Consider the following 23,793-nt stretch of genomic DNA (forward strand, 5'->3'; position numbering starts at 1 on the left):
TCAATAACAAGCGTGGGATCATTATTGCATTGATACTAGCATGATTTTTCAGTTATCTATTATGTGTATTGTTTACAAATGTGTGTTTTTGTTGTGTTGCTCAGATTTTTATATTGTTGATGTTGTGAGATATATGTGAGAAATGATCAACAATCACAAAATCATTCAGAGATCGTGAAAATTTTCAAATTAAAAGGTATCCGTATCAGTATCAGTATTGGCAGTATCGCCAATCCCTACAAGTAAGTGCATAGGAGTGTAGGAGTATTGTTGGTGCAATGGAATGGAATGGAATGGAATGGAATGGAATGGAAAGGGCAAGCACTAGGACCCTGGGCATGTGAGTGGTGCAGACAGTGAACAATGAAGAGGCTGAGTAGTGGTGGGACCAGCACAGGAGCAACATCTGAGCCCAAAACCACCACTCCCACTTCCTCAGCCACATTTCAAGCTCACACCCCCCTACATACACACAGCCTCACAGCTGAGTGGGAGTGGAATTTGTGCGTCTTGTACAGATTGTGCAGACTTCTCTTTGTTTGTGAATGACTGGCTTGGACTGTGTGTGTGAGGGGGGCATTGAAGTGGGTCATACAGGACCACTGGAGGAGCGAAAGATAAACCTACCAGAAGAGAGATGATCCAAGCTTGCACGCATCAGCACCCAGCATGATGCCTGTACTGCAGCCGCCTCCAGTTCAAGTACAAAGCATCTCAAGGAACAAAAGGATGGGAGGCAACTGAGGCAGCTACAGCATACCATCAGTGATTTCATCAGCTGTCCGTCATGCAAGGCTTGGAGATTTTTCAAGGACCTGCAAAGGATTCTTAGATTTTTTTCCACCACCCTTCCCTTCCAATCCGTCAGTACTGGTGCGCTTCAGGTTCTTGCAGGCTCCTGAGGACCAGCGGTGTGTGGAGAATGCAGGACCATGGAGGAGAGAGACAGGTCGCCAGCAGGTGAGAGCAAACTCAAAAAAGACAATTATTGGTGAAGTTAATGCAATTGGTGGGGGTCACGGTGCATAAAGGCTGGAATTATTGTATGTATACTCATAGGCAGTATATAGTATATAGGCAGTAGGCAGTATATCATATTGTTTTTGTCCCATTTGTTTGTGATTACTGTACAATTCATGCACTTATATTTGTGCACTACAAGAGTTGCATAGTTGAATAAACTGCAAAATGTACCCCACAAATGCAAAGTGTTCATCGAGTAAATGTGGTTACCATTTACCAACTTGTCTGAGGTGTCGTTGCTTATTATTTAGTTCAAATATGTCTTCTTTACAATGTTTTTTTACCTGTATAAAGTAGTCTTGACCATTACTTTTGAGGAAATCATATGAAAGTCCATGAAAAGGTTTTAACCATGGTTTAAAAAGCTTAAAAACAACAATTCTATAGCTACAATAAAACAGTCTAACATAGCAGTTAATGAGGGGAAATTAAGTATGTCGTAATCTTACACTTCCTTATGGGAAACGCATATGCAGTGCAAGTGAGAATGCATGAAATATACAGAAATACATCTGTGCCAAAGAATAATAGCAGGTTGTCACCAACATGCCACCACCTGTGAGGAAACATGTTTAATTATAATATAATATAATAACAAGCCATTTCAATCATAGATCACATACGGCATTGTGTATTATAATACCAGCAATTTTGTCACTCATATATACAGTATATATATATAAATTGTCAGGTTTTTTAAATTTGAATGTAGAAAAAAATAATTGACCCATCTCAAGGCCTAATATAGGCCCTATATATATATATATAATAATAATAATAATAATAATAATAATAACATTTTAGATACTAGATACCTTTGGGCTTTACAAAGTTTTAATGTTTTTTGTTTTAATAAAAATGTTATGCAAATATAATGGCCTTTAAAGAGTTACCAAAATGTAATAATATTTGATATGTATATTTCAAGTAGTTTTAAAAGACTGACTTATTTAAAGTGGAATAAAATATGAATATATTACAGCATATACTATATATACACAGCAGTTTTTGCAAAGCTGACATTTTTTGCTGTTTTCAAAAAATCTGACACTGTATCCTTGACCCATGCCAGGGCCTAAAAAATAAGCAAATACTCTTTAAAACGCACTTTATGAATGTGATTTTATTTTTTATATATATTATATTTTTACAGCAGTTTTTGGGGAGATGACATTGAGTGAGTATCTTTGCAGGACTTTTTAAGGGTTTTAATTGTGATTGTCTATGGACCCTATGTGTCTCATGTTATTGCGTGGTTGGTTTGCCTTGATGTGGAGGTTGAAAAGTCGCTCCTGGCAGTTGCTTCATTAACCAAGCCCCCACCACCTCACCCCCCTTCAGACCCAATTTCCCCAGCTCTTATTATATGAAGCCCCCATCCCCCTACCATTGACATCAAAGCATGCGGCACAAAAAGGGAGGGATGCTTCGCTCTCATTGGATTCCCCAACTAATCACACACACGCACACACACACACACACACACACGCAAGCACACGCAGACAGTCACATCAAACCACCCTGTTGGAGCTTGAAGCTCCTGGATAATAATGGTGGAGGCACAGTGTGCACCCTGGGCATCTTATTGCTGTAAAATGTCACCACTTAAGGATGACATAATTACACTGATGATTATGATTGGTGTTTATAGTTATCACATACACTGCAGTCTAACTGCACCCACTAATAAATCTTGATGAATTCACTCAGTGTTTTTTGCTTTAACGTGTTACGCATTTTGGCCTTATTTGTGGTCAACTAGACTCACTAATCTTGGTTTTCCCACCTCTTGGGGGGATACAGAGAGGGATGCTGAGAGAAAGGGATGATGGGAGCACAGAAGTGAGGCAAGTCAAGAACAGGTACACTCCGTAGGGTTTCCTAGGAAGGTGATATGTGTATTTGCATGGGTATTCAACAAAGCTGTCCATCATAGTTAGGAGTGGTGATTTGTTTTCATTCAGTCAGAATAAAAAGACCTTGACAGACGAACACTAATGCTGTTTGACGCAACTGCCTTGCAATAACTCCGCTGTCTGAAAGATGGTGATTTACTCTAATGGCTGTAATTTGTTGGTCTTTCTTAATATTTTGTCATTCAAATGGCAGAAAACACATTGTTTTTTTCCCCCCGAGAAAGGTAGTTGTCCACATGTAAAAGAGGCTAGCAGGGAAATCTGTTTACCTCTTTTTTTCTTTCTCCCCTTATTCCCTTTTTTATTTTCAGGAACAGAGCAGAGAGAGAAAAGGCTGCACTCTAAAAAGGGTAAACAGTGCAAAGCTGCTGACTCTGATCCCCTGACCCACTTTAGATACACTGATGTTCTTGCTGAATATTAAAACACATTTGTTGCACATGAGAGTGTGCACTGTCATCACTAATACCCTAATTTTCAGGTTAACTTCGAAAAGTCATCTCATGGCATATTTTTTTCCAACCTAAAAAAAATGTAGCTTATTTTGAGGTACTGACTGAATTAAAGGTCCCTTATTATACTGTACTATTTTTCAATGATTTAATAAGTCTCAGAGGTCCCACAATAGTGTATTGGAAGTGTGTTGTCCGAAATCTAGCCTTCATGCTGGAATTAAGACTGGCAGCATGCCTTTTTGTGTGTCTGTAGCTTTAATGTTAATGAGCTGTTTTTGTCCACTCTGTCTCTTGCAGTGTGTGGCTTTATGAAGGGCTGTTGTAGGGCTATTATTATAAGGGCTACTATACTTTTTATCTGCTTATTATATACACACTGTAAATCGATCTGCACTTGTCCGACGTAGTAGATGCTGTACAACATAACAATTAAGGAGTAAGACAGGAAGACACAAACGTTAGCAACACTAGCATAGCAACACGAGCTACAGTGCTAATATTATACTCACATTTTAACAGCTACATTATCTTATTCGCTGAAGAAAAACAAAATGATCAAAATGACAGCTCCTGTGTCTGTAGCTGACTGGCAGACATTTGGCAGAGCTTTAATTTAAGATTAGAAGTCTCTGTATGATGCATGCAATCTAACATCACTGCAAACTACAAGCACAAAAGGAAACATATTGTGAAATGAATACCCATCAAAATAGATAATTATGTTTACACTGTGTCCACAATTATTAGGCAATTTGCATTACTGATTATTAGTTTTGTTATTTAACAATAACAGTGGTCAATCCAAGACGTCAATAAACCTCAAACTTGAAGATTTAAGGAAGTGAGAGTGAGGTTTTGGCTTTTGTTGAGAATATCTTGGAGGTGAACAATTATTAGGCAATTTTTTTTTTAAGTCAGTATAAATATTTCTCCTGTGACCAATATAACCACCCTTCTTTTCAATAACACGGAAAAGCCTTCCATCCATGGAGTCTGTCAGGTTCTTGATGATTTGACCATCAACTTTTTGTGCAGCAGCAACCAAAGCCTCCCAGACATTGTTCAGAGAGGTGTACCTTTTTTCTTCACTGTAAATCTTACGTTTAAGTACTCAATAGGTTTAGGTCAGGTGAGCAAGGAGGTCATGTCATTATTTTTTAAGACCTTTACTAGCTAGCCAAGCAGTGGAGTACTTGGATGCAAGAGGATGCATTGTCCTGCATAAAAATCATGACCTTTTTTTCCCTGTACCACTGTGTGAAAAAAGTGTAGGTTTGGGAGTTGAGTTTGAGTCAATCAACCTGAAAAGGCCCAACAAGCTCATCTTTTAATAATTCCAGCCTTTACCAGTTCCCCACCTCCATCTTGCTGGCGTCTGAGTGGGAGTGGAGCTCTCTGCCCATTGCTGGTGCAGCCACGGGCCCATCCCTCTGGTCCATCAAGAGTCACTCTCATCTCATCAGTCCAAAAAACCTTTGAAAAATCTGTCTTCAGATATTTCTTGGCCAAGTCATAGGCTTTCAACTCGTGTGTCTTGTTCAGTGGTGGTCATGTGTCAGCCTTTCTTACGTTGGCCATGTCTCTGAGCACTGCACACCATGTACTGTACTTCTGGACACTGCAGGTAGATTACAGTTCTGGAAAATGACAGCACTGGAGGGTAATGGGTTCCTGGGAGCTTCACGTTTGATTTTTCTAAAATATTTGACAGTTAATTTGCACGTTTTTCTCTCGACACGTTTCTTTCAACCCTTTGATGCACTTGCAACAAAACATGAAATGGTTCTGTGGTCACATTCTAATATGTCGGCAATTTCAGGAGTGCTGCATCCGTATGAAAAATGTTTTACAGTTCTTGACGTTTCAGCGTCTGTTAAATCTTTTTTCTGGCCCATTTTGCCAGAGGAAAAGAAGCTGCCTATTAATTGTGCACACCTAATAAAGGGTGTTGATCTCCTAAGGCCACACCCTCCCTCAGTATGCACATCACCTGGTATGCTTAAACATAATAGGCATTCAAGTTTATCGAGCTTAGAGTTGGAAAATACTCATAAAAATGAGAATATGGTCAAAATAATGACTTGCCTAACAATTGTGCACACAGTGTATTATGTCCCCTGTTGGAATTATTATATTCATAAATACAGAATTTGCATTGTGCAGTTATGGAGGAAGGTGATTGAGTAGCCTTCTAAATAACAAATAATGTAACAATCACAATAGTTATTTCTAAATATGATGACGTTACTTAGAGATCACCGCACAGTGATTTGATTATTTTATAAAGTGCACTTTTCAGGAATCAAGATTACAGTGATAGAGAATAAAAACATGCCTGGCATATAACAAGTGCGTGAGCTGCTTTAAATTGCTTAGAGATTATTTAGCCATGAGTGGGACTGGATTTAATAACCCACAGACGTCAAAGTGTGCCTGAAGCTCATCTGCATGTGCAGCGGCGGCCTTGTCTTTAGCCACCTGAGAGGACAGGAAGTGAGCCCAAAGATCAGTGAGCCGTGTTTGCAATGGTCAAGCTTGAACGCCGGATCACAGCTGCTCCTTCACAGACCCGTGGAACACAAGGGGGGCTTTTATGGACCCTTTGAGACGTCTCCCAAATAATCATCTACCCTGGAAGCTGTTTGTGGATCACACCTACAGCTGTACCCGTCACATTGCAGCACTCTTATTAATCCAGTTTTAAAGAGGAAACGGGCTGACGAGTCGTGCAAATGGTGGGGGGGTGGGGGTTTGTCTTTGTGGGAAGTGAGTAATGTGATTATAATCCATGCTGGAAAGCGTAAATAAGTGCCCCGCTACAGGCTGTGTCTCCCAGTCTGGCCTGTTTAAATTTTTAACCATAAAACCTGAGACCGAAACTGGTCTGGAAAGGGACCAAGTTTTTTTGTTGACTCCCTAAAGGCAGTGGGCATGCAAAGCATGAGTAGGCAACAGGATTCTTACATAATCATCTCCAGGCTCAAATGAAGACATGTGATCTACAGATGGATACGGCACATATGGTATGCAACATGGGGCACGCTCTTTCTATTTTCTGCAGCGATGTTTATTTTCCTCCTGGACCAAGAACAAGCTTTGCAAATTGTCACATCCTACTTCACTTGCCCGGTAGCTATATTTGCCAAGCTCTGCCCACACAATATCAAGAAGAAAACTTCTTGTACAAATTTTTCAGGACTATATATAGTATACATACAGTACATAAAGATGCTCATTATTAGGCATGCCAATTTGATTCAAAGCAAAAAATATTTCTGCCGTTTCAAAGATAACTACAGTAGCACTCACACATTGTTAAGCAGGAAAAAGGATTGTCTTTGAAAAAGGTTCCACTGAAAAATAGAACATAGACATGAAAATATTATTACATTATTACATTATTTTATTTGCGTTAGTCTTCAGATTTCCCCTTGTTGTCCAAATTCTTTTCCGTGATGGTTATTTGATATTTTTCAATGTTTTATGCACTTTCACGCTTAATGGAAGTGTTTTGGTGAGGAGGGGGACGGTTTAAAGGAAGGGGCTAGGAGCTTGTGAACATACTTCAACCAATTGTCACGTCATGATGTTGTGGCGATTCAGCACGCTAAAGTTTTTGTGTGTGCTTTGTAGAACGCTTTGAGCTGTGTGAATAATTATAATATAATAAGTCTGTCCGACATGGGAGGACAAACTTCGGGGTTTAAGAACGGCGCCACCATGTGTTGTATGTGACAGAAAGATAATAGCACAGGCAAAACAGTAGATCCTTTTGTGTTCAGGAGTAGAAGTGTTAGTTTACACAAACAACATTTTTTTCACATCAAAAATAATAATATGATAATAATAGTATCAAATAATACTGTATTTTTTCAATGCATCCCTTTTTTCTGGGCCAATGCTTGTTTCAATGTCAACACATCTTTTTCTGCAATGTCAAAACTTAAAGGGATATTTCGGATGTTTTGACATGAAGTTGTATGACATCCCCATCAGCAATGTAGTCCATTAACAGAGACTTACCCCCCACTTGGTCTCCTAAGTCCAGTTCTGGTCAGATTTCTGTGATGAAGAACGTAGTTCCGCTCAGTAGCCTGGCAACAAATAAGTAAGGAGTTTGGCTTCTAAAAACAATATGCGTTCAAAAGATGAAAACATTGCATCACAAAAACGTCACACAACTTCATGTCAAAAAATCCGAACTATCCCTTTAACAGCAGTGTTCGGGCTCCATAGCTAGTGGACATGCACTCTGACAAGAACGCTACAAATCCAATCTAAGGCAATATTTACTCCCTCTTTATTGTTAAACTCACAAAAAAAGCAAAAAGACTGGAATCTCTGTCAAGCTCATAACAACATGTGGTACAGTATAAGGAGGATGCTTGCAAATTACAGGACTGTATCATTTTCTACTCTGGGTCAGGGGGAAAATAATTCTGTTTTGACTCAAAGAGAAAATGTTGTCCACATTTTTATCTGAATCTGCCCCAAAATGAAATTTGTACTTGCTCAATACCCCGGCCAGCCCACCATGGAGTTTCAGTGAAATTGCTTTTGTAGTTTTTGTGTAGTCTTTGTAACTAACAAACAAAACATATCCTTTCACCCTTTTGCTTATAGTACATACAATTATATTCCTAATATAAATCTAGTTTCTCCCACGACCCTAGAGAGGGCAAGCGGCATAGAAGATGAATGAATGAAAATCAAGTTTCTCGCAGTGTCAATCAAAACTGATCAAATACGTATTTGTAAATGTAAATTTTGTGTGTTGCATTGGGTGTCATTTAGTGGTATCACGAGACACTCAGTTCACGAGGAGAGACGATACATGAGATTATGTCTGCGAGAATGAGACGAGACGGGATTTTAACATTACTTTTAAGAAAGGTAATTAAAAAAAATATATGATATGATACATATTGCAATCTACTAATGTAATTTTTTACTACTTTACACTGTTTCACGATTCATGGTTGCCGAAACAATTCAAGGACGATATTGGTTCATTTAGAACGGCGATCCGAAATGATTCAGTAACTTTAAATCAATTCAGTAACTTTTTAGCCAAAAATTCAACCAATGTGACTGTGAAATAAATACCTGGATACTGGACAGTGCAGGTTTAGTTTAATTTAGTTTAGTTTATTAAGGACAGTGTGCAGTTTCATTAAAAATCTGCACCAGATTTAGCCCAGAGCTAATTTCCATCTGCAGTCCTCACATCATAAAATACAATACAGAAATACAATAAAGTGCAATACAAATACAAGAAACTACATATAAATACCAGGTACAAAAATGCAATAAAGTGCGATACAAATACAAGAAACCACATATAAATACAAGGTACAATCATTAAAAAGCTAGTGCAGGATAGAATCATAAAATATAAGGACTTATGAAATAAACAATCTCAAAACAATTCTATACATTAACCAACATTTAAAGTGCATGCATACAGGTAGTAAACACACCCATATTTAGCAGCAAAGTCATTGAAATAAGTTGAACGCTGATGATAATAAACGTCTTTCATTACTTATATAAAGGTAAGGTTTTCTAGATTCCCGTTGTTTTTTGTAAGGGAGTCAGGTATAAATTCATTATGGATATAAACAAACTAGTAAACAACAATTAATGGCAAATGCATTCACATTTTATTTGAACAAAGTGCAATCAACACTTCAGGTTGAATTAAGAGGTTAATCTTTTCTGCTCTCATTTTCAAAATTCAATAAATTTTGAACAAAAGTACAGTAATTACCTTGCGTAGGAATGTAAACAAATTTAGAAACATGTAAAATCAAGTCTGTGATTAATTCTATCCGATAAAGCATGACTTGAACTTTAATTTGATACCTCATTCACTTCTCTGCCCCAAATATTGAAGAAGTTAGAGCAGATTTTATACCAGGAAATACTTCCTTTGGTCCCGATTGCTTTAACATTGAATCAAGACAAAAGCTGTGATCGACCCACGGACCTTGGCAAGTAGAACTGTACTACAAAATATATAATAACTTAGGCTGTGACATTTCTTTCAAAAGTCAACAGAGTAGCCATGCAGGAGCACGCTGTATTCGTTTCCACGCCACACTACAAATTGCATGTACACAGTAATTCTGGGGCAAAATCAACATATTTCACACCATCAGATTTGAACTTCCTCTGTAGATAGATGTTAAAGTGAAGTTATATCCTACATACCTTTTATCATGTCCTGAAGCCCCGATCCATGAGATTGAAAGGCTTAAAGTTGGACTTAACTTTCGAAGCACTCGTATGACTCCATGTGGTCCAACACTCAGAGAAATCCCCTTTTGATATGTTGCCGTGGTATTTTAGTTGACCTTTACATATCCTAACAGCGAAGGACTTACTTAGAACATCTTAGAACTTAGAACGTCTCCCTCCTTGCAAAAGCTAAAGTGTTTCCGCACACTAGACCGCAATGGTGGCTTAATTATTTGTAGCTCGCAGAGGATCTGCCATCCGCCATGCTATGTTGTGTTGTGTTATCTGCTGGCGCATAGTGATGATGTCACAGACAGGAAGACTGAATCGAGTACCGTTTAATGTCTTCATCATTAAAAGTGCTAAAAAAACACACATCCATATAAGCCGGCCGTGCTTATATCCAATGCTTTATTTCCTACGATCGATGCAATCAATTGATTACCTTTTAAACGATGTTGAATCGATATATGTCATGGCAACTTACTGAACACAGACCGATGTAGTTAGATCATAGCAATATAAATGGTTACATCGATGTAGTGGATGAATCATTACACCTCTAGCTTACTCCGTTCATGCCGCTGTTCTATGAAACAAACACGCCAAGGTGCTGAAACAATGCGCAGAGCGAACTCTCTTTCTGCCTGTTTGGAGGCGAGACATGAGGAAAACAGACGCATGCACATGGCAATGTATTGAGGCCGGCAAAATTATCCCGTCCATTTTCATTTATTGTGTGATGAATGAATTAATTTATTATCATCAAAGGCCTAGTGCCCACAAGACCATTTTTTTGTGAATGAGAAATCTTGCAAGACACTCCTAGTGTCATTAGATGGTGTACCTAATGAAGTGTCCAGAGGTGTGATGAGACAGTGAGTCAAATGATAGAGGAACAACAACCTTAACCACTGGCTTTGATAGTTGAATGAACCAGGCTATCAGCAAAATTGCTCCTTCTGATTATCTATCACTGAGCATGTGTACAGTATGTTTGCAGTGCATGATTGGATGCTTGATTATTTTCATTACTACAACCAAATCTCTGATTTCTTTTTATGGCCAGTGCATTCTTAGTTGGTAATGTGCTATGGAAAGCAACAGGTAATTGTGTTTGTTTCCCAGAAAGCATATGACATGCTTTACCAGCATATACACACCTTGAAACTGTCAGCCATTTGTTTCCATTGTTGGCTCTTCTACCTGCTCCTATTGATTTTCCCATAGCTGTGTGCCAGTAAGTGCTGAGAGGCCAGTCATTATTGTGGCTGCACGTGAACGCTGGCCAAAGTGATCTAGAGGGACGACAGGAAGTCCGGTACATGTACTCAGAGGCCTTTCCCTTCACAGATACTCTCCCTGGAAATTGATTTCATGCTAATGAGTGTGATTTAGCATTCCTTTGGGATATGCTATGAAAACAAGATCATGTGGACATGGGCCAGCAAACACTTGAGCGCATTTGAGCAGCAAGGATCATTATTTGTTGACATGGACACAGGCTCATGACAATGAAAGTAATGCAAAGAAGTGAGTAAAGAATGATGTTAATGTTTAGTGTGGTGCTAAACATTAAAAATACAATTAAAACTCAATCAATCAAATAAAAATTACTACCACTACTACTAATAATACTACTATTAAATGTACATATGATATCATCATTAATAATAATGAGTTTACTTGATTACTTTGGTATAACTTTAAAGAACTAAAAAACATAATAAAAAAACAATTACATTTTATAGCGCTTTTGGAGGCACTTCACAATGAAGTGAACCCATTATTCATTCACTCCTCAATCACACTGGTGGTAAACTACATCTGTTAGAAACATGGCTGCCAATTGACACCTCGAGCCTCTCCAAACATTACACCAGTGTGGGCAGCACTGGAGGCAAGGTGGGTGAAGTGTCTTGCCCAGAGACACGACCGTGACTGGGTGGAGGGAGCAAGGGTGGAACCGCCAACCTTCCAATTGCTGGATGACCCGCTCTACCTCCTGACCTACTGCCACCCACAAATATGAGTAATTCTACTAGAATATGAATTTTTGATAATTGTTAAACCAACAAAGTAGAACATAAAATAAATAAAACTACCTACATCATCAATAGTGCGACAAATCTACAGTCAAAAGATGAAATACACTTGGTCTTTGAGATGTACAGTTATTAACAAAAATTTTTTATGACAAATGCTTTACAATGTACTAGAATTAGGAAAGTTCCAAGCTGTGCTTCTGCTGGGGTGTCAGTTTGTTTATTTTCACTGTTGTGCCTTAGTTCCGGTTATTATGCTCTTATTTTGCATTACGGTACTTTAGTTTTGTTCTGGTCTGTTCTCGACCGCCTTTACTTTTCTGCTCCTACGCACCTGCGTCTCATTTTGTGTTTGATTTAGCTGAGCCTGTGGCGTCTATCTTGCGTTGGAGCATCAGGCTTGTTTGTGTGGTTCTGTTGTCTTATTCCTTCAATCTTCATTAAATTAATCTTTTTACCTGCGCTGGGGTCCTGTCTCTGCATACTGAGGTCATCGCCACAACACCGCCATGCCGTGCCGTAACAGTGCTGTGTTTACATGATAAAAATTTATTTCAGTGTCAGTATTATTAAATTCAACAGATGACAAAAATATTTTGTAATCGTTATAAAACTCAACACATGATCAAAACTGCCCAATTGGTCAATTAAAACAGGAAATGAAAAGAAATCACCAATACTTGTCAAGTGAAGACATTTTTGGAATTGAACCCCGACACTGTCGTAAATATAAAACACAAAAAGTAAAAAAGACCACTCCACTGGTCCCAAGCTTTTCGAAGAGCTCTAGAGCTATTGAGTTGACTATGTTTTCCTTCCCTGACAGTCTGCCGCACAGTGTTAAGGCGAGCCTGTCCCTTTCTCCACCTGGGCCGGGACGGGTGGGCAGCGGTGGGGGCTCCCCCACATCCAAAATTGCACCCTGCGCAGGAGGGGTACCTGTGGAGGACATGCAAGCCCTGGCCATCACCTCACTTTCTGCAGCAGATGTAGCCAAACAGTTTGAGCACATCCGCGAGCTGGGAAAGGGAACCTACGGCAAGGTGGACCTGGTGGCTCATAGAACCCAGGGTGAGCGCATACAGCAACAATTTCACATACAATATAAATTTACAATGGCCTAATTAATAATTTAAACGTGCTCCTTCATTTTTATGTCTCAGGTACCAAGATGGCGCTGAAGTTTGTCACCAAAAACAAGACAAAGCTGAAGAGTTTCCTGCGGGAATTCAGTCTAACAGGCTCGCTTAGCTCCAGCCCGTTCATCATCAAAGTCCTGGACGTGCTTTTCGAGACAGAGGACAGCTATGTATTTGGACAAGAGTATGCCCCCGCTGGGGACCTTTTCGACATTATTCCCCCACAGGTAACGTCATCGTCCTTGTCTCCACCAATCAGCGTCGTCCCTCCAACAGAGCTGCTCCAATCATGTTCAGCCAGTGCACTTTTAACAAGCTCTCCCGGGGCTGCAGCCTTTTTCTTGGCTCTCTTGCTGTGAGAGTGGTTCTCACTTTGCTTTGGAACTATTTCACTTGATGTGCTGGAGGAAGACTTCAAGGTTTTCTCATTAAAATGGTTCCAGTGGAACACAGACCAGAGACGCTTATTTCACTTATTGGAGAAAATCACTTCTCCTCGTGAACTTTTGTTCATGTATTTTTTTTTAACAATAAAGCAAACCAGTCATATTCTGGAAGTATTGAGACACTTGGTCATTAAAGAGACACACATTATAGGAAACTGACTTTTAATTGCTTGTATACACATATTTGGGTCTCTGGAGTGGCAGCCATCAAGTGTGAAATTAAACAAACAAGTTATTTCATTTTAGCAGGCTATGTCAGACAGTGTGTCTTTCAATAAACCATTCTGACTTTGGACCCCCTTGTGACGTAACAATGCAGTCGTCCCTTGTTTATTGCGAAGTATGATTTAATATTAATAAATGGAATATTTTTGTAGTTAGAGCATAGAAAACCTGTTTGTGACTTCCTAAATACAATTTTTTTTACCATTATTAGAGCCCTGTAGACATGAAGTAACACCCCTATAGGCACCTTTACACTCCTATTACTTTTTGTTTACAACACATTGCTCAACTCTAATGCACAGGTTACGGGATCACTGCAGGCACATAAGAGAGGGCCATCGCTTTAAACATAACATGCTACCAAGGTAACTGGTTAGCCTCCAATTTATATATTCTAAACTTAAGAAAAGGTTTAAAATGTAGTGGGGAAGAAGGACAAAGTAAGAAGCCAAAACCTTACAATTTCCACACGGAATGGGAGGACAACTCAGACACGCCATGGCTGACTACATGCAATGCGAAGGTATCTAATCTAATGTCATGTAACATTACTGATGCCTAGTGGCCAAAATATTACATATAACTTCCATCCATCCATCTTCTATGCCGCTTATCCTCACCAGGGTCGCGGGTAGGCCAGAGCCTATCCCAGCTGACTTCGAGCGAGAGGCGGGGTACACCCTGGGTTGGTCGTCAGCCCACATACTGTATAAACAAACAACCATTCACACTCACATTCATACCTATAGACAATTTAGAGTTGCCAATTAGCCTAACATGCATGTTTTTGGAATGTGGAAGGAAACCGGAGAAAAAAACGGAGAAAACGCACGCACACACGGGGAGAACATGCAAACGCAACGCAGAGACGCCCAATGGAGATTTGAACCCAGATCTCTTGACTGTGTGGCCAACATGCTAACCACTAGGCCACCGTGCGGCCCATTACATATAACTTGTCTTTCAATATTTTTTGACTAATAATAGCCCATAGTCAACCACGAAATAGCGGTCATTTATTAATATATTTTCGAAAAAAACGTGAGAGTGAGGGAGTGATGTTCGAATCACGACGTAGCGAGGGACGACTGTAGTGCCAGTACACACAAGACAGCCCGCTCACTGAGTTTCTCCACCCATCTGGTTATTTGCATGGAATACACAGAACCACAGTAAGGTCAAAGCCAAACAGAGCTGCAGTGTTGTTGGATGCACACATTGTCGCATTGTCGACATCTGACTGCTACTGCAGTAGAGGACGCCAAAGTAAACAGTGGCTCCAAAAACAAGCTGCTCTGCACAGGGCTGTTTAGAGAGTCGAGAGTTGGGGTATTTTAATCAAAGCAAGTCACATCTAGCAACTATTTTAATATAGGAAAAAATGCATTTTGTGTATCTTTAATGAATAGATGTAGCCCAATGCTTGGGATATGTCCACTGATTAATTTGTGTTCTTTCTCGCAGGTGGGCCTGCCGGAGGAAATGGTGAAACGCTGCATGCAACAACTTGGTTTGGCCCTGGATTTCATGCACAGTAAAAATTTAGTGCACCGTGACGTCAAACCAGAAAACGTGCTGCTGTTCGACCGTGAGTGTCGTCGCATTAAGCTGGCTGACTTTGGCATGACCCGCCGAGTGGGCTCCCGCGTAAAGAGGGTGAGCGGCACCATCCCCTACACAGCGCCCGAGGTGTGCCGCGCCAGTCGCACAGAGGGCTTCCTGGTGACCACCAGCCTGGATGTGTGGGCGTTTGGCGTGTTGGTCTTCTGCATGCTCACGGGTAATTTCCCCTGGGAGGCGGCGCTCCCGGCTGATGCGTTCTATGAGGAGTTTCGGCGCTGGCAGAAAGCGGGGTGCCCTGTGGGAACGTATCCGTCACAGTGGCGCCGCTTCACTGATGACGCCCTGCGCATGTTCCAGAGGCTCCTTGCTGCTGAGCCTGAAAAACGTTGCGGGGTCAAAGATGTCTTCTGCTTTGTCAAATATGAGCTTGTGAGCGAGCTCAGGCGCAGAGCGTCCTACCGCGCCAAGAGAGGGGAAAGGTCAAGTTCGGGGGTGTGCACTGGCAACTGTACTTCATCATCTTCATCATCTTCCTCCTCACGCACCACCCACAGACAACCAGAGCCTTCCACACCTCCTGGAACCTCCTGCCTTCGCCCAGCACCTCTCAAACGGAGTGTTCTCTCCGACCCGTTGTCACCCAGAGAGGAGTCTGGACAGCACCAGTCTCCTGGCCGGGACAAAAACAAAAGCCAGATGGTCATGGCGACCGCCATTGAAATCTGTGTGTAACCACACTTGTGCTAACTAAATGGCTTTTCACAGTAAGAGCAACTCGTTCAAGGGACTTCTCTTAATAAGGAGAAACGGGAGGCTCGGGATCAGCCGTCAATCAGCAGGATGGACAGAGACAAGCCATCTTAGGTCATGGCCAAAGAAGGATGAGAGAGAGCTTCAGCAGATGTTTCTCCTTAGCAGAAAATTCCTAACAAGTGTTTAATCAGTCTACACAATGTGGTGGTGCTAAGATCACACAGTAAGATACTACATGATAACGGCTTCTCCTCACTTGCCACTTTATAGCGTTTTGGTGTCTCAGATAAGCTCCAAGGAGGCTTCAGTTCATATAGAGGCCAGTGATCTAAGAGCAAACATCTGACTCCAACATCCAGTGCATTAGCATCCAAAAGACCGCTATGTAGCAGAGAGACTCACCTCAGGACCCTTCAGTGGATCACTTCTGTTTTATTAGTAATCCATTCCAGTAAATCTATTGTCTGTTGGACTGCAGGGATCCATGAACAGATTAACAGGGACTGTACATTGTATCAGAGCAGAAGTGGTGAACAATAAGAAGGAGATGGAATATCTTCATATTTTTCCCCTTTTCTACTTGTGAGTGTGTGAATTTCCAACACTAAAAAGCACAAGATGTTTCTAAAGGAGGATGAAGCGTACTCAATATTGTAGATACATTTGGTATTTAAAAAGTGCTCTGTACTATCAGGTAGTTCAACGATGTAGCTGTACTTTTTCTAAAATCAGGGGTTTAGGTCACTTGTCAGGTCAATGCATTGTATGTAGCAACTAAACTTGACATGGCAGAATGTACAGTGTAGAGATACTTAGAGCCTATGATGATGTTTAAACACTATAGCTGCTACTTTTCTTCAACTTTGCTCGGTTTAGATGAATTATTGGTCGTGGTGTGACACGATTGGCTGTGCTGGAATTAATCATTGCTTTCCCTAAACAGAACAGCTGATTTAGTTTGGCGTAGTACAGAAATGTTGGCGTTTAGAACGTAAAAAACATTCAAAGGTGTACAAATTGACTGCAATTTCTGTCACCACTGATTGGTACTGTACCACATTTTGGCCCCCTTCCATCAGGGGTTAGGTACCAAGAGGGTGGTGCATGTGCAAGTGTCACTTCTGTGCAATATCTGGAATAGGAAAAGAACAAAAGATGCCTGTTTTCAAACAAAGTATAACTTTAAAGTGTACCAGTTTTTGGCATCCTGCTGTGTGGGATGGTATCTAAATATTGGAGTTATGACACAGTACAACCTGTCGACCCTCTCCATCAATGACTTGAAATTTAATTGTCACCTTGATGCAACGTCCGCAATGGAAATGAAAAAAAACAATGTACCAAATGACCTGATACGTACCTGGCCAATTTTTGCCGCACGTGTGTAGGAGTTCTGTACCCAAAGGGTAATGTTGCACATTGATTGGTGGACAGAATTGCCATTTTTGTGCAACTTAAAGTCTGGAATGAAAATAACAAAAAACATGCCTTTTCTCAAACAAAGCACACCAAAATACTTGATCTGTGTTGTAGCTAATTTGGGTACCCTTCAATAAGAGTTCAGCAGCTAAATGGCGGAGCGAGACACACTGCATCCTGTTGATTGGTCGCCAGTGAATTGTCACGTTTGTGTAACATCCAGAATGAAACAGGAAGAAAACAGAATGTGTGTTTTTTGTAGTGTAGTCACATGGGCTGATTTATAATGTTCAAATTTTTGGAACTCTTTTGTAGGGTTACAGTACCTAACGTGGGAAGCTTGGTGTACTGAACCCTGTTGATTGGTGGAAAAAAATCATCACTTTTGTGTAACATGGGAATATATTGCTAATAACACAGAAATGCGCGTCAAAATAACTAGTTTGTACTGTACCATATTTTGGCATCCTCTTTTGGGGCTATGGTACCTAAAGTGTGGCCCAAGACACACTGGTGATTGGTTGACAGAACTGCCATTTTTCTGCGTCAAAGGGAATGGAATGAGAAGAACATTAAAACATGCCCATCTGTGCTTTACCAATTTTTTTGCATTTTTCTTTAGGAGTATGGTACCTAAAGGGTGCATGTAAACACAATGCATTTTTATTGGTTGACATTGAATTGCCATTTTGGTGCAACATAGGGTATAGAATGAACACAATAACATGCAATTTCTCAAACAAAGCGCACCAAAATATCTGATATGTACTGTGCCAATTTTTGGTGCTCTTCTGTAGGGGTTCAGCACCTACAGAGCACAGCTAGACACACTGCACCCTGGTGATTGGTTAACATTGAATTGTCACTTGGACAAACAAAATACAGTGGAACCTCGGTTAATGTGTTTTTTGGTTAATGGTGAAAATTTATGCCAGAATTTGGCCTCAATTTGTGGTTAACAAAATGGCGCGTGTCTTGTTATGTTGTTTATAATTTATTATTACTACACTGCATTGCAACTGTGTTCTTAATGTATTTTTTAATCACAAAACATCTTTGTTAGCAGCTTGCTACTACATGGAAACAGGAACCGTCGCCCGTCTATGATGCCATCACCGGTTGACATCATTGTTGCCAAGTTGTTTCTTGAATTCACTAGTGTTTCTCATCTTGTCAAAATAGTGCAAGTTCTTTGGCTCCATTTGGGGTTTTTTGCAGCCATGATCAAAAGAAAAGCAGAGACTTAAGGTAAGAAACACTACTGAATTCAAGAAATAACTCCGAGCAAAACATGACCTTTGTGTCCGTGTTGCTCTTGCTGCCATATCATGTCTTTGCCATCAACACGTCTTCAGTGTTTGTTTATCCCTTTCATTCAGCATTTATATGTATTTATATAGCATTTTTAATTGTTTTCTGCATGCAAAACTATAAAAATGTCTTGTGTGTTAATATTTTTGGCTTTCTGGAGCGGATTAATTGGATTTAAATTATTTCTTATGAGAAAAATTGATTTGGTTTGAGTACGTTTCAGGATTGAGCCGTTTGTTTTGAGTTGGACTTTCTGGAAAAGGATTAATGACGCTAATCAAGGTTCCACTGTACAGTATGTCTTTTCGAAAACAAAGCGTACCAAAATAACTGATCTGTCCCAAAAACCTTTTTGCCACCTTTCAGTTTGAGTATGGCACCTGAAGGCACCCTATTGTTTGCCGCACAACACACCTTTCTTCAAACAAAGCACACCAAAATATATGATTTGTAGCGTAAACATTTTGGCCATTTTTGGCTGGGGTATCAAAGTTGTGTAGTAAATGAATGTAGAGGACGCAGTTATGGCAGTCTACATAATAATGATAGAAACAGGGGTTTACAATTCCAAACCTGTACGTACCGCACTGCCTGATGGGAACACCCTACATTTTTTTATGTGCAATCATCAGAGCTTCTTGGTGGTCTTCAGTCAGCTCCTACATGAACAAAACAGCTATTATTTAATATCAAAGGTGAAATCCAGTAGATAAGCAGTTATGTTCACTTGAATTCTGAAGTTCTTCCCTTAGCAGATCCCAGGTGGTTTTTGTCTGTAGAAATTACCTCTGTGTCAACTATTGTTGTCTGATCGATCCCAACCTCAACGCTCGATTGTAGCTTCGGCCTTCAAACAGTTACGCCTAATTACAAGAAGCACCGCATCAATGCTACAGCGAGCGCTCGTTACCGTCATTGTTCATGTTTTTAAAAAAACTCTCACGTTTGTGTGTGCGTGAACATGCGGCTGTTTTCACCATCCTCATTCCCCCGCTCCTCGTTCTGGCCCCGACAGCCCATCAGCTCTGTTGCCATAGCGACAGTGCCACACTGCTCCCCTAGTTGGGTTCTGTCCTCTTCAAGTCTAATTGTGCCCAAATTAAAGAACTTGCCACAATAGGCTCCCTTTCACTGTCACGCTAAGCCTTTTATCACAATTGCTCAACTTATTTAAGCGGAAAAGATTGTCAGAAATAAAGGTAGTTGTATCTACGTCCCTCAGGGTGGACTATACAAAAATGGAGGGCTGATTATTGGACTCCAAGGCTTGTCGTTTTTTCAGGGCCGAAAAGGTACAAGTATGTTGCCAGGCAGTAAAAGTGCGACCTTTGCTGTAACACATGCCATGTTTCAATTAATTGCCAGCTGCGTCATCCTCCCAAATCGATGCCTCCTTCAAGTAAAGGTTATAAGTTTGTGTGTTTAAGCTGCATGGGTGTAGAGAAGCGTGGTCACATGGCGTGGTCACATGGGCACAGGTGGGTGCGTACGCTTACATACAAGGAAGCTATAAATGGCGTACACTTGCTGGTGCCAGGAGAGAGCAGGAGAGAAGAAGACAGTTTTCTTTTATGCATTTTTCATTCGCATTGTCACATTTTCCTTACACTGCTGCACTCCATGTGTCATCATTGTCACATGCAAGGCATGTTTGCCATCCCCGCTATCAAAGCTTTACTTATTATAACAAACCCACCACACAAAGGTATTTTGTTCAAGGTCTCTGTTAAGCACAACATCAAGCACGGAGGACCTCTGCGGCAAAAAGGTACAAGGAGGCTGCAATAGGCGGGTACTTTCTGGAGTTGAGTAAATAAATGACCACGAGCACTATTTTAAAAAATACGACCTCAAAAGCAGTGCATTATTTGAATAAATAATGGCCTCCTCCCAGATAAATGCCTCCTTCAAATAAACTGCTGGTACTCTCTGCTGTTGAGTAGCTACATACACTCTTCCACTGCGCAATATAACCACAAAAGCTGTACCTTTAAGCATATCACCTCAATAGTACAAAAAAATGGCCTCCTCTTAAATAAGCACCTCCTTCAAATAAACACATGGTACTTTCCGATGTTGACTAAATAAACACTCCTGGCCAATATTTGAGAAAATATGGGAATATAAGCAAGACCATTGAGGGTAACTCCCCATTTGTACAAATAAATGCCACTGCTCAAATTAACGCTTCCTAGAAAATAAACACCTGATACTGTCTGTAGTTGTCTCTTCCAGTTCCTATCTGACGAACTGCTGGTATCAAAGCCTTACTGTTAAAGACATCTCTCCATTTTCATAAATAAAGTCCCTTTCAAATAGATGCATCATTCAAATAAAGAGCTTATGCTTTTCCAGTCTGTAGTTGAGCAACTGCAAAAGTAAAAGGTATAAAAGCAGTACCCTTGAGGACACCGGCCCATTTGTATGAATAAAGACCGCCCCCTAAATGGATGCTTCCTTCAGATAAACACCTAGTACTTTGTGCATTTGAGGCAATACGGTACATTTGATCATACAACCCTATTTGTACAAATGAAGACCTCTTCTCAAACAGATGCTGCCTTCAAATAAACGTACTTCCTACAGTTGTGTAACGCAGTTCTTCCGGCACCTATTTGAGGAACTGGAAGCTGGACTTTACAGGTTACCACACCATTTGTACAAATTGTTCAACTAGACTCCTTCTTCCAATAAACACTTGATGCTCTTTGAAGTTGAGTAACAAAACGCCCTCTATGTGGTATCTTTGAGGGTAACACACCATTTGTACATTTGTACACTTTTCTTTAATGGACGCTTCCTTCAACTAAATGCCTGATACTTTCTGCAGTTGGGTGACTACAAGGCCTCCACTCACAAAATTAGGCAATACATGTACCAAAGCAGTACCTATACCACCCTATTTGTGCAAATAATTGCCTCATCTCTAGTAAATACCTCAGTTGATCAACTGCATACCCTCTGACACTAATTGAGAAAAGCCAGTTACAAAAGCAGGAGGATACAACCCCTTTTGTACAAATAAAGGCCCCCTCTCAAATGGACGCCTCCTTCAACAAGGACTTGAATAATTCACACATACTTATGCGCATCAACCACAAGCACTTGTTATGCTATTGTCACAGCATCCTTTAATACCCAACACTCACCTTGCTTTTCCAATTCAGATGCTTCCCCCGGGATGATGGGCACATAATTAGCCTGTATGTCCATGTGGTTATGTGCGCTAATCTGCATAGAAGAAAAGGTCAGGAGTAGATCACCTGAAGTCAGCGCCATCACTACATTATATAAGAAAAGATAATCCCGTATAGCAGCCTTTGCGAGGCATCATGACTCAACATGATGCAACATAATTCCATATAACTCAGAGCGGTGCGACCTTATGAAAGACGTAAGAGTTCATATGTGAGCAGGAAACATCATTACGCTTGCAGTGATCCGCACGGACTGTTAAGGCGACAAGGCATCAAAGCTTTCCACTTGCTCCAATAAGTCTGATTTTCCAGCAAGAGTTGTTGTAGAATGTTGTAAATAATCTGTCTTTAATAAAAAGAAGATGTTAATATATGTTGAAATAAAATATAATTATGCACCACATCTGATGGCTTCTGGGGTGTTTGTTCATTGCATCAGCTTGGTACGCTCTTCAATGAAGGTCATCTTGGATCACATGTGATTTCCTGAGGCTTTAGCGTGGTACGCCAGCGACTGTCCAAAGTTCTTTCATATGCTCACTTGTAATTAACTCGCATTTAGATGGGAGGTTATTTGCTACCCTCCAGCACAAAAAGAGTGTGAGGGGTGATTTCCAATAAAGAAAATGAGAAAATTCTCCTATCTTGTTGTGCCACACTGGAGACCTTGGCTTAAGTTGTTTATGAGTTCTAAGAGCGCTGCTGTGACAGCAAGAGAAAGGAAAGGTCAGCCATGACACGCCGGGCTGATGAGGACAGGGAGCTTGTTTGTGATCTATGTGATCTGACTCTGTTAGCTGCAAATGGATAGAAGTCATTAAAAATGTCACATTATGTGATGAGTCCATCCTCTGTTTCTGCATGGCTTGTGAAGGCGACTAGGAATTAAGCAGGAAAGGTGTCCTTGTTTTGACTTTAGTGAGGGATTTGGAGCACGGGGGCAGCTTTTCAGAGGCTAAACCAAATTGATTCTGCAGGACTAACGCAAGCTGGGTGATAAGTCTCAGTGAACCAGGAGGAGCATCCATTTGAAAGGTGATTTACAGCTAGCACTATAGATTTTCCCACCTGATGACCTTGCAGAGTGCATCTCTGTGTGGAGTTTGCATGTTCTCCCCGTGCGTGCGTGGGTTTTCTCCGGGTACTCCGGTTTCCTCCCACATTCAAAAATTCAAAAATATGCATCACGACCCTAGTGAGCACAAGCGGCATAGAAAATGGATGGATGGATGACCTTGCGGAATGTTTTTATGTATGTATACATAAAAATGAATTAAATATTTATTGTTGTGATGTTTTTGTAAAGCTTTGGACCCCAAGAGTTGGGCTCCTGGAGCAGTTCAAGTCTTTTTAATGAAGAAGAATGCAAAATAATAATTTCACAAATTTAAAGCGATGGTTTTGGCAAGAAATGAACAGAAAAGTAGACCATTGTAGCATAAGTTAAAAAACTAGCAGAAGAGCTGGCTGGATCGCAGGGAAGCGGCTGGGCTAACCTAGCCTAAGATGCAAGGGGTCAAAAACGAGCAATAGGCAATCCAAAAAGCAGAGTTGGAGTCCATGTGTGGATGAAAAGCTGGCATCAGAACAAAGAATCAACTTTGCTAACTTAACACTTTGCTATTAAATTATCTTCTAAGCTTATTATATTACACAGTGTACACACAATAGCCCATTTTAGTGAGTCAAAACTTTCTCCTGGCAAAGTCTTGAAAGAAAACAAACATCTTGAAGCACTAACAATCACTTCGCACAAAATTATCCATCAAACATCGACGTGACAATGACTGAAATCTATTTAAATACAGCTGAGCCAACTGGACTGTACCACTATTACAGTTACTCTCGACAGGTTACATAATCAAGTGGTATGTAGCCTCATAGCTTAATAGGAGGAAAATAACATTTTATGATTCAAATTTCTCTTCCAAGTGTAATTTTGAAATTTCATAGTGCAGAGTCACAACTGAAATGGAATTTATCAGATATTTTAAAAAATTATTAGTCATGTTGCATGTTTTTGAAATGTATGACTTTTAACTTTTTCTAAATTGTTTTTGT

The 23,793-nt window shown here is 40.4% G+C and overlaps 1 protein-coding gene across 1 annotated transcript; it reads left to right on the forward strand.

Annotated features, from left to right (window-relative positions):
* The first annotated feature begins 387 nt into the window (after positions 1 to 387).
* On the forward strand, positions 388 to 22,171 carry sbk1 (SH3 domain binding kinase 1). The gene is made up of 4 exons (XM_054766914.1): positions 388 to 960; positions 12,506 to 12,750; positions 12,843 to 13,045; positions 14,954 to 22,171. Exons 1-4 carry the CDS (start codon positions 923 to 925, stop codon positions 15,782 to 15,784), a joined length of 1,317 nt encoding a protein of 438 aa, XP_054622889.1. The 5' UTR covers positions 388 to 922; the 3' UTR covers positions 15,785 to 22,171.
* Positions 22,172 to 23,793: the final 1,622 nt, after the last annotated feature.

This window comes from Dunckerocampus dactyliophorus, chromosome 2, assembly GCF_027744805.1.
Source record: "Dunckerocampus dactyliophorus isolate RoL2022-P2 chromosome 2, RoL_Ddac_1.1, whole genome shotgun sequence".
Lineage (NCBI taxonomy): Eukaryota > Metazoa > Chordata > Actinopteri > Syngnathiformes > Syngnathidae > Dunckerocampus > Dunckerocampus dactyliophorus.

Bases quoted from the DNA above. Each gene is read 5' to 3' on its own strand.
- sbk1 (XM_054766914.1), top strand. From the start codon at position 923: ATGCAGGACCATGGAGGAGAGAGACAGGTCGCCAGCAG. The intron at 12,751-12,842 runs GTGAGCGCATAC...TTTATGTCTCAG, and splicing joins GGTGGCTCATAGAACCCAGG to GTACCAAGATGGCGCTGAAG. The intron at 13,046-14,953 runs GTAACGTCATCG...TCTTTCTCGCAG, and splicing joins TCGACATTATTCCCCCACAG to GTGGGCCTGCCGGAGGAAAT.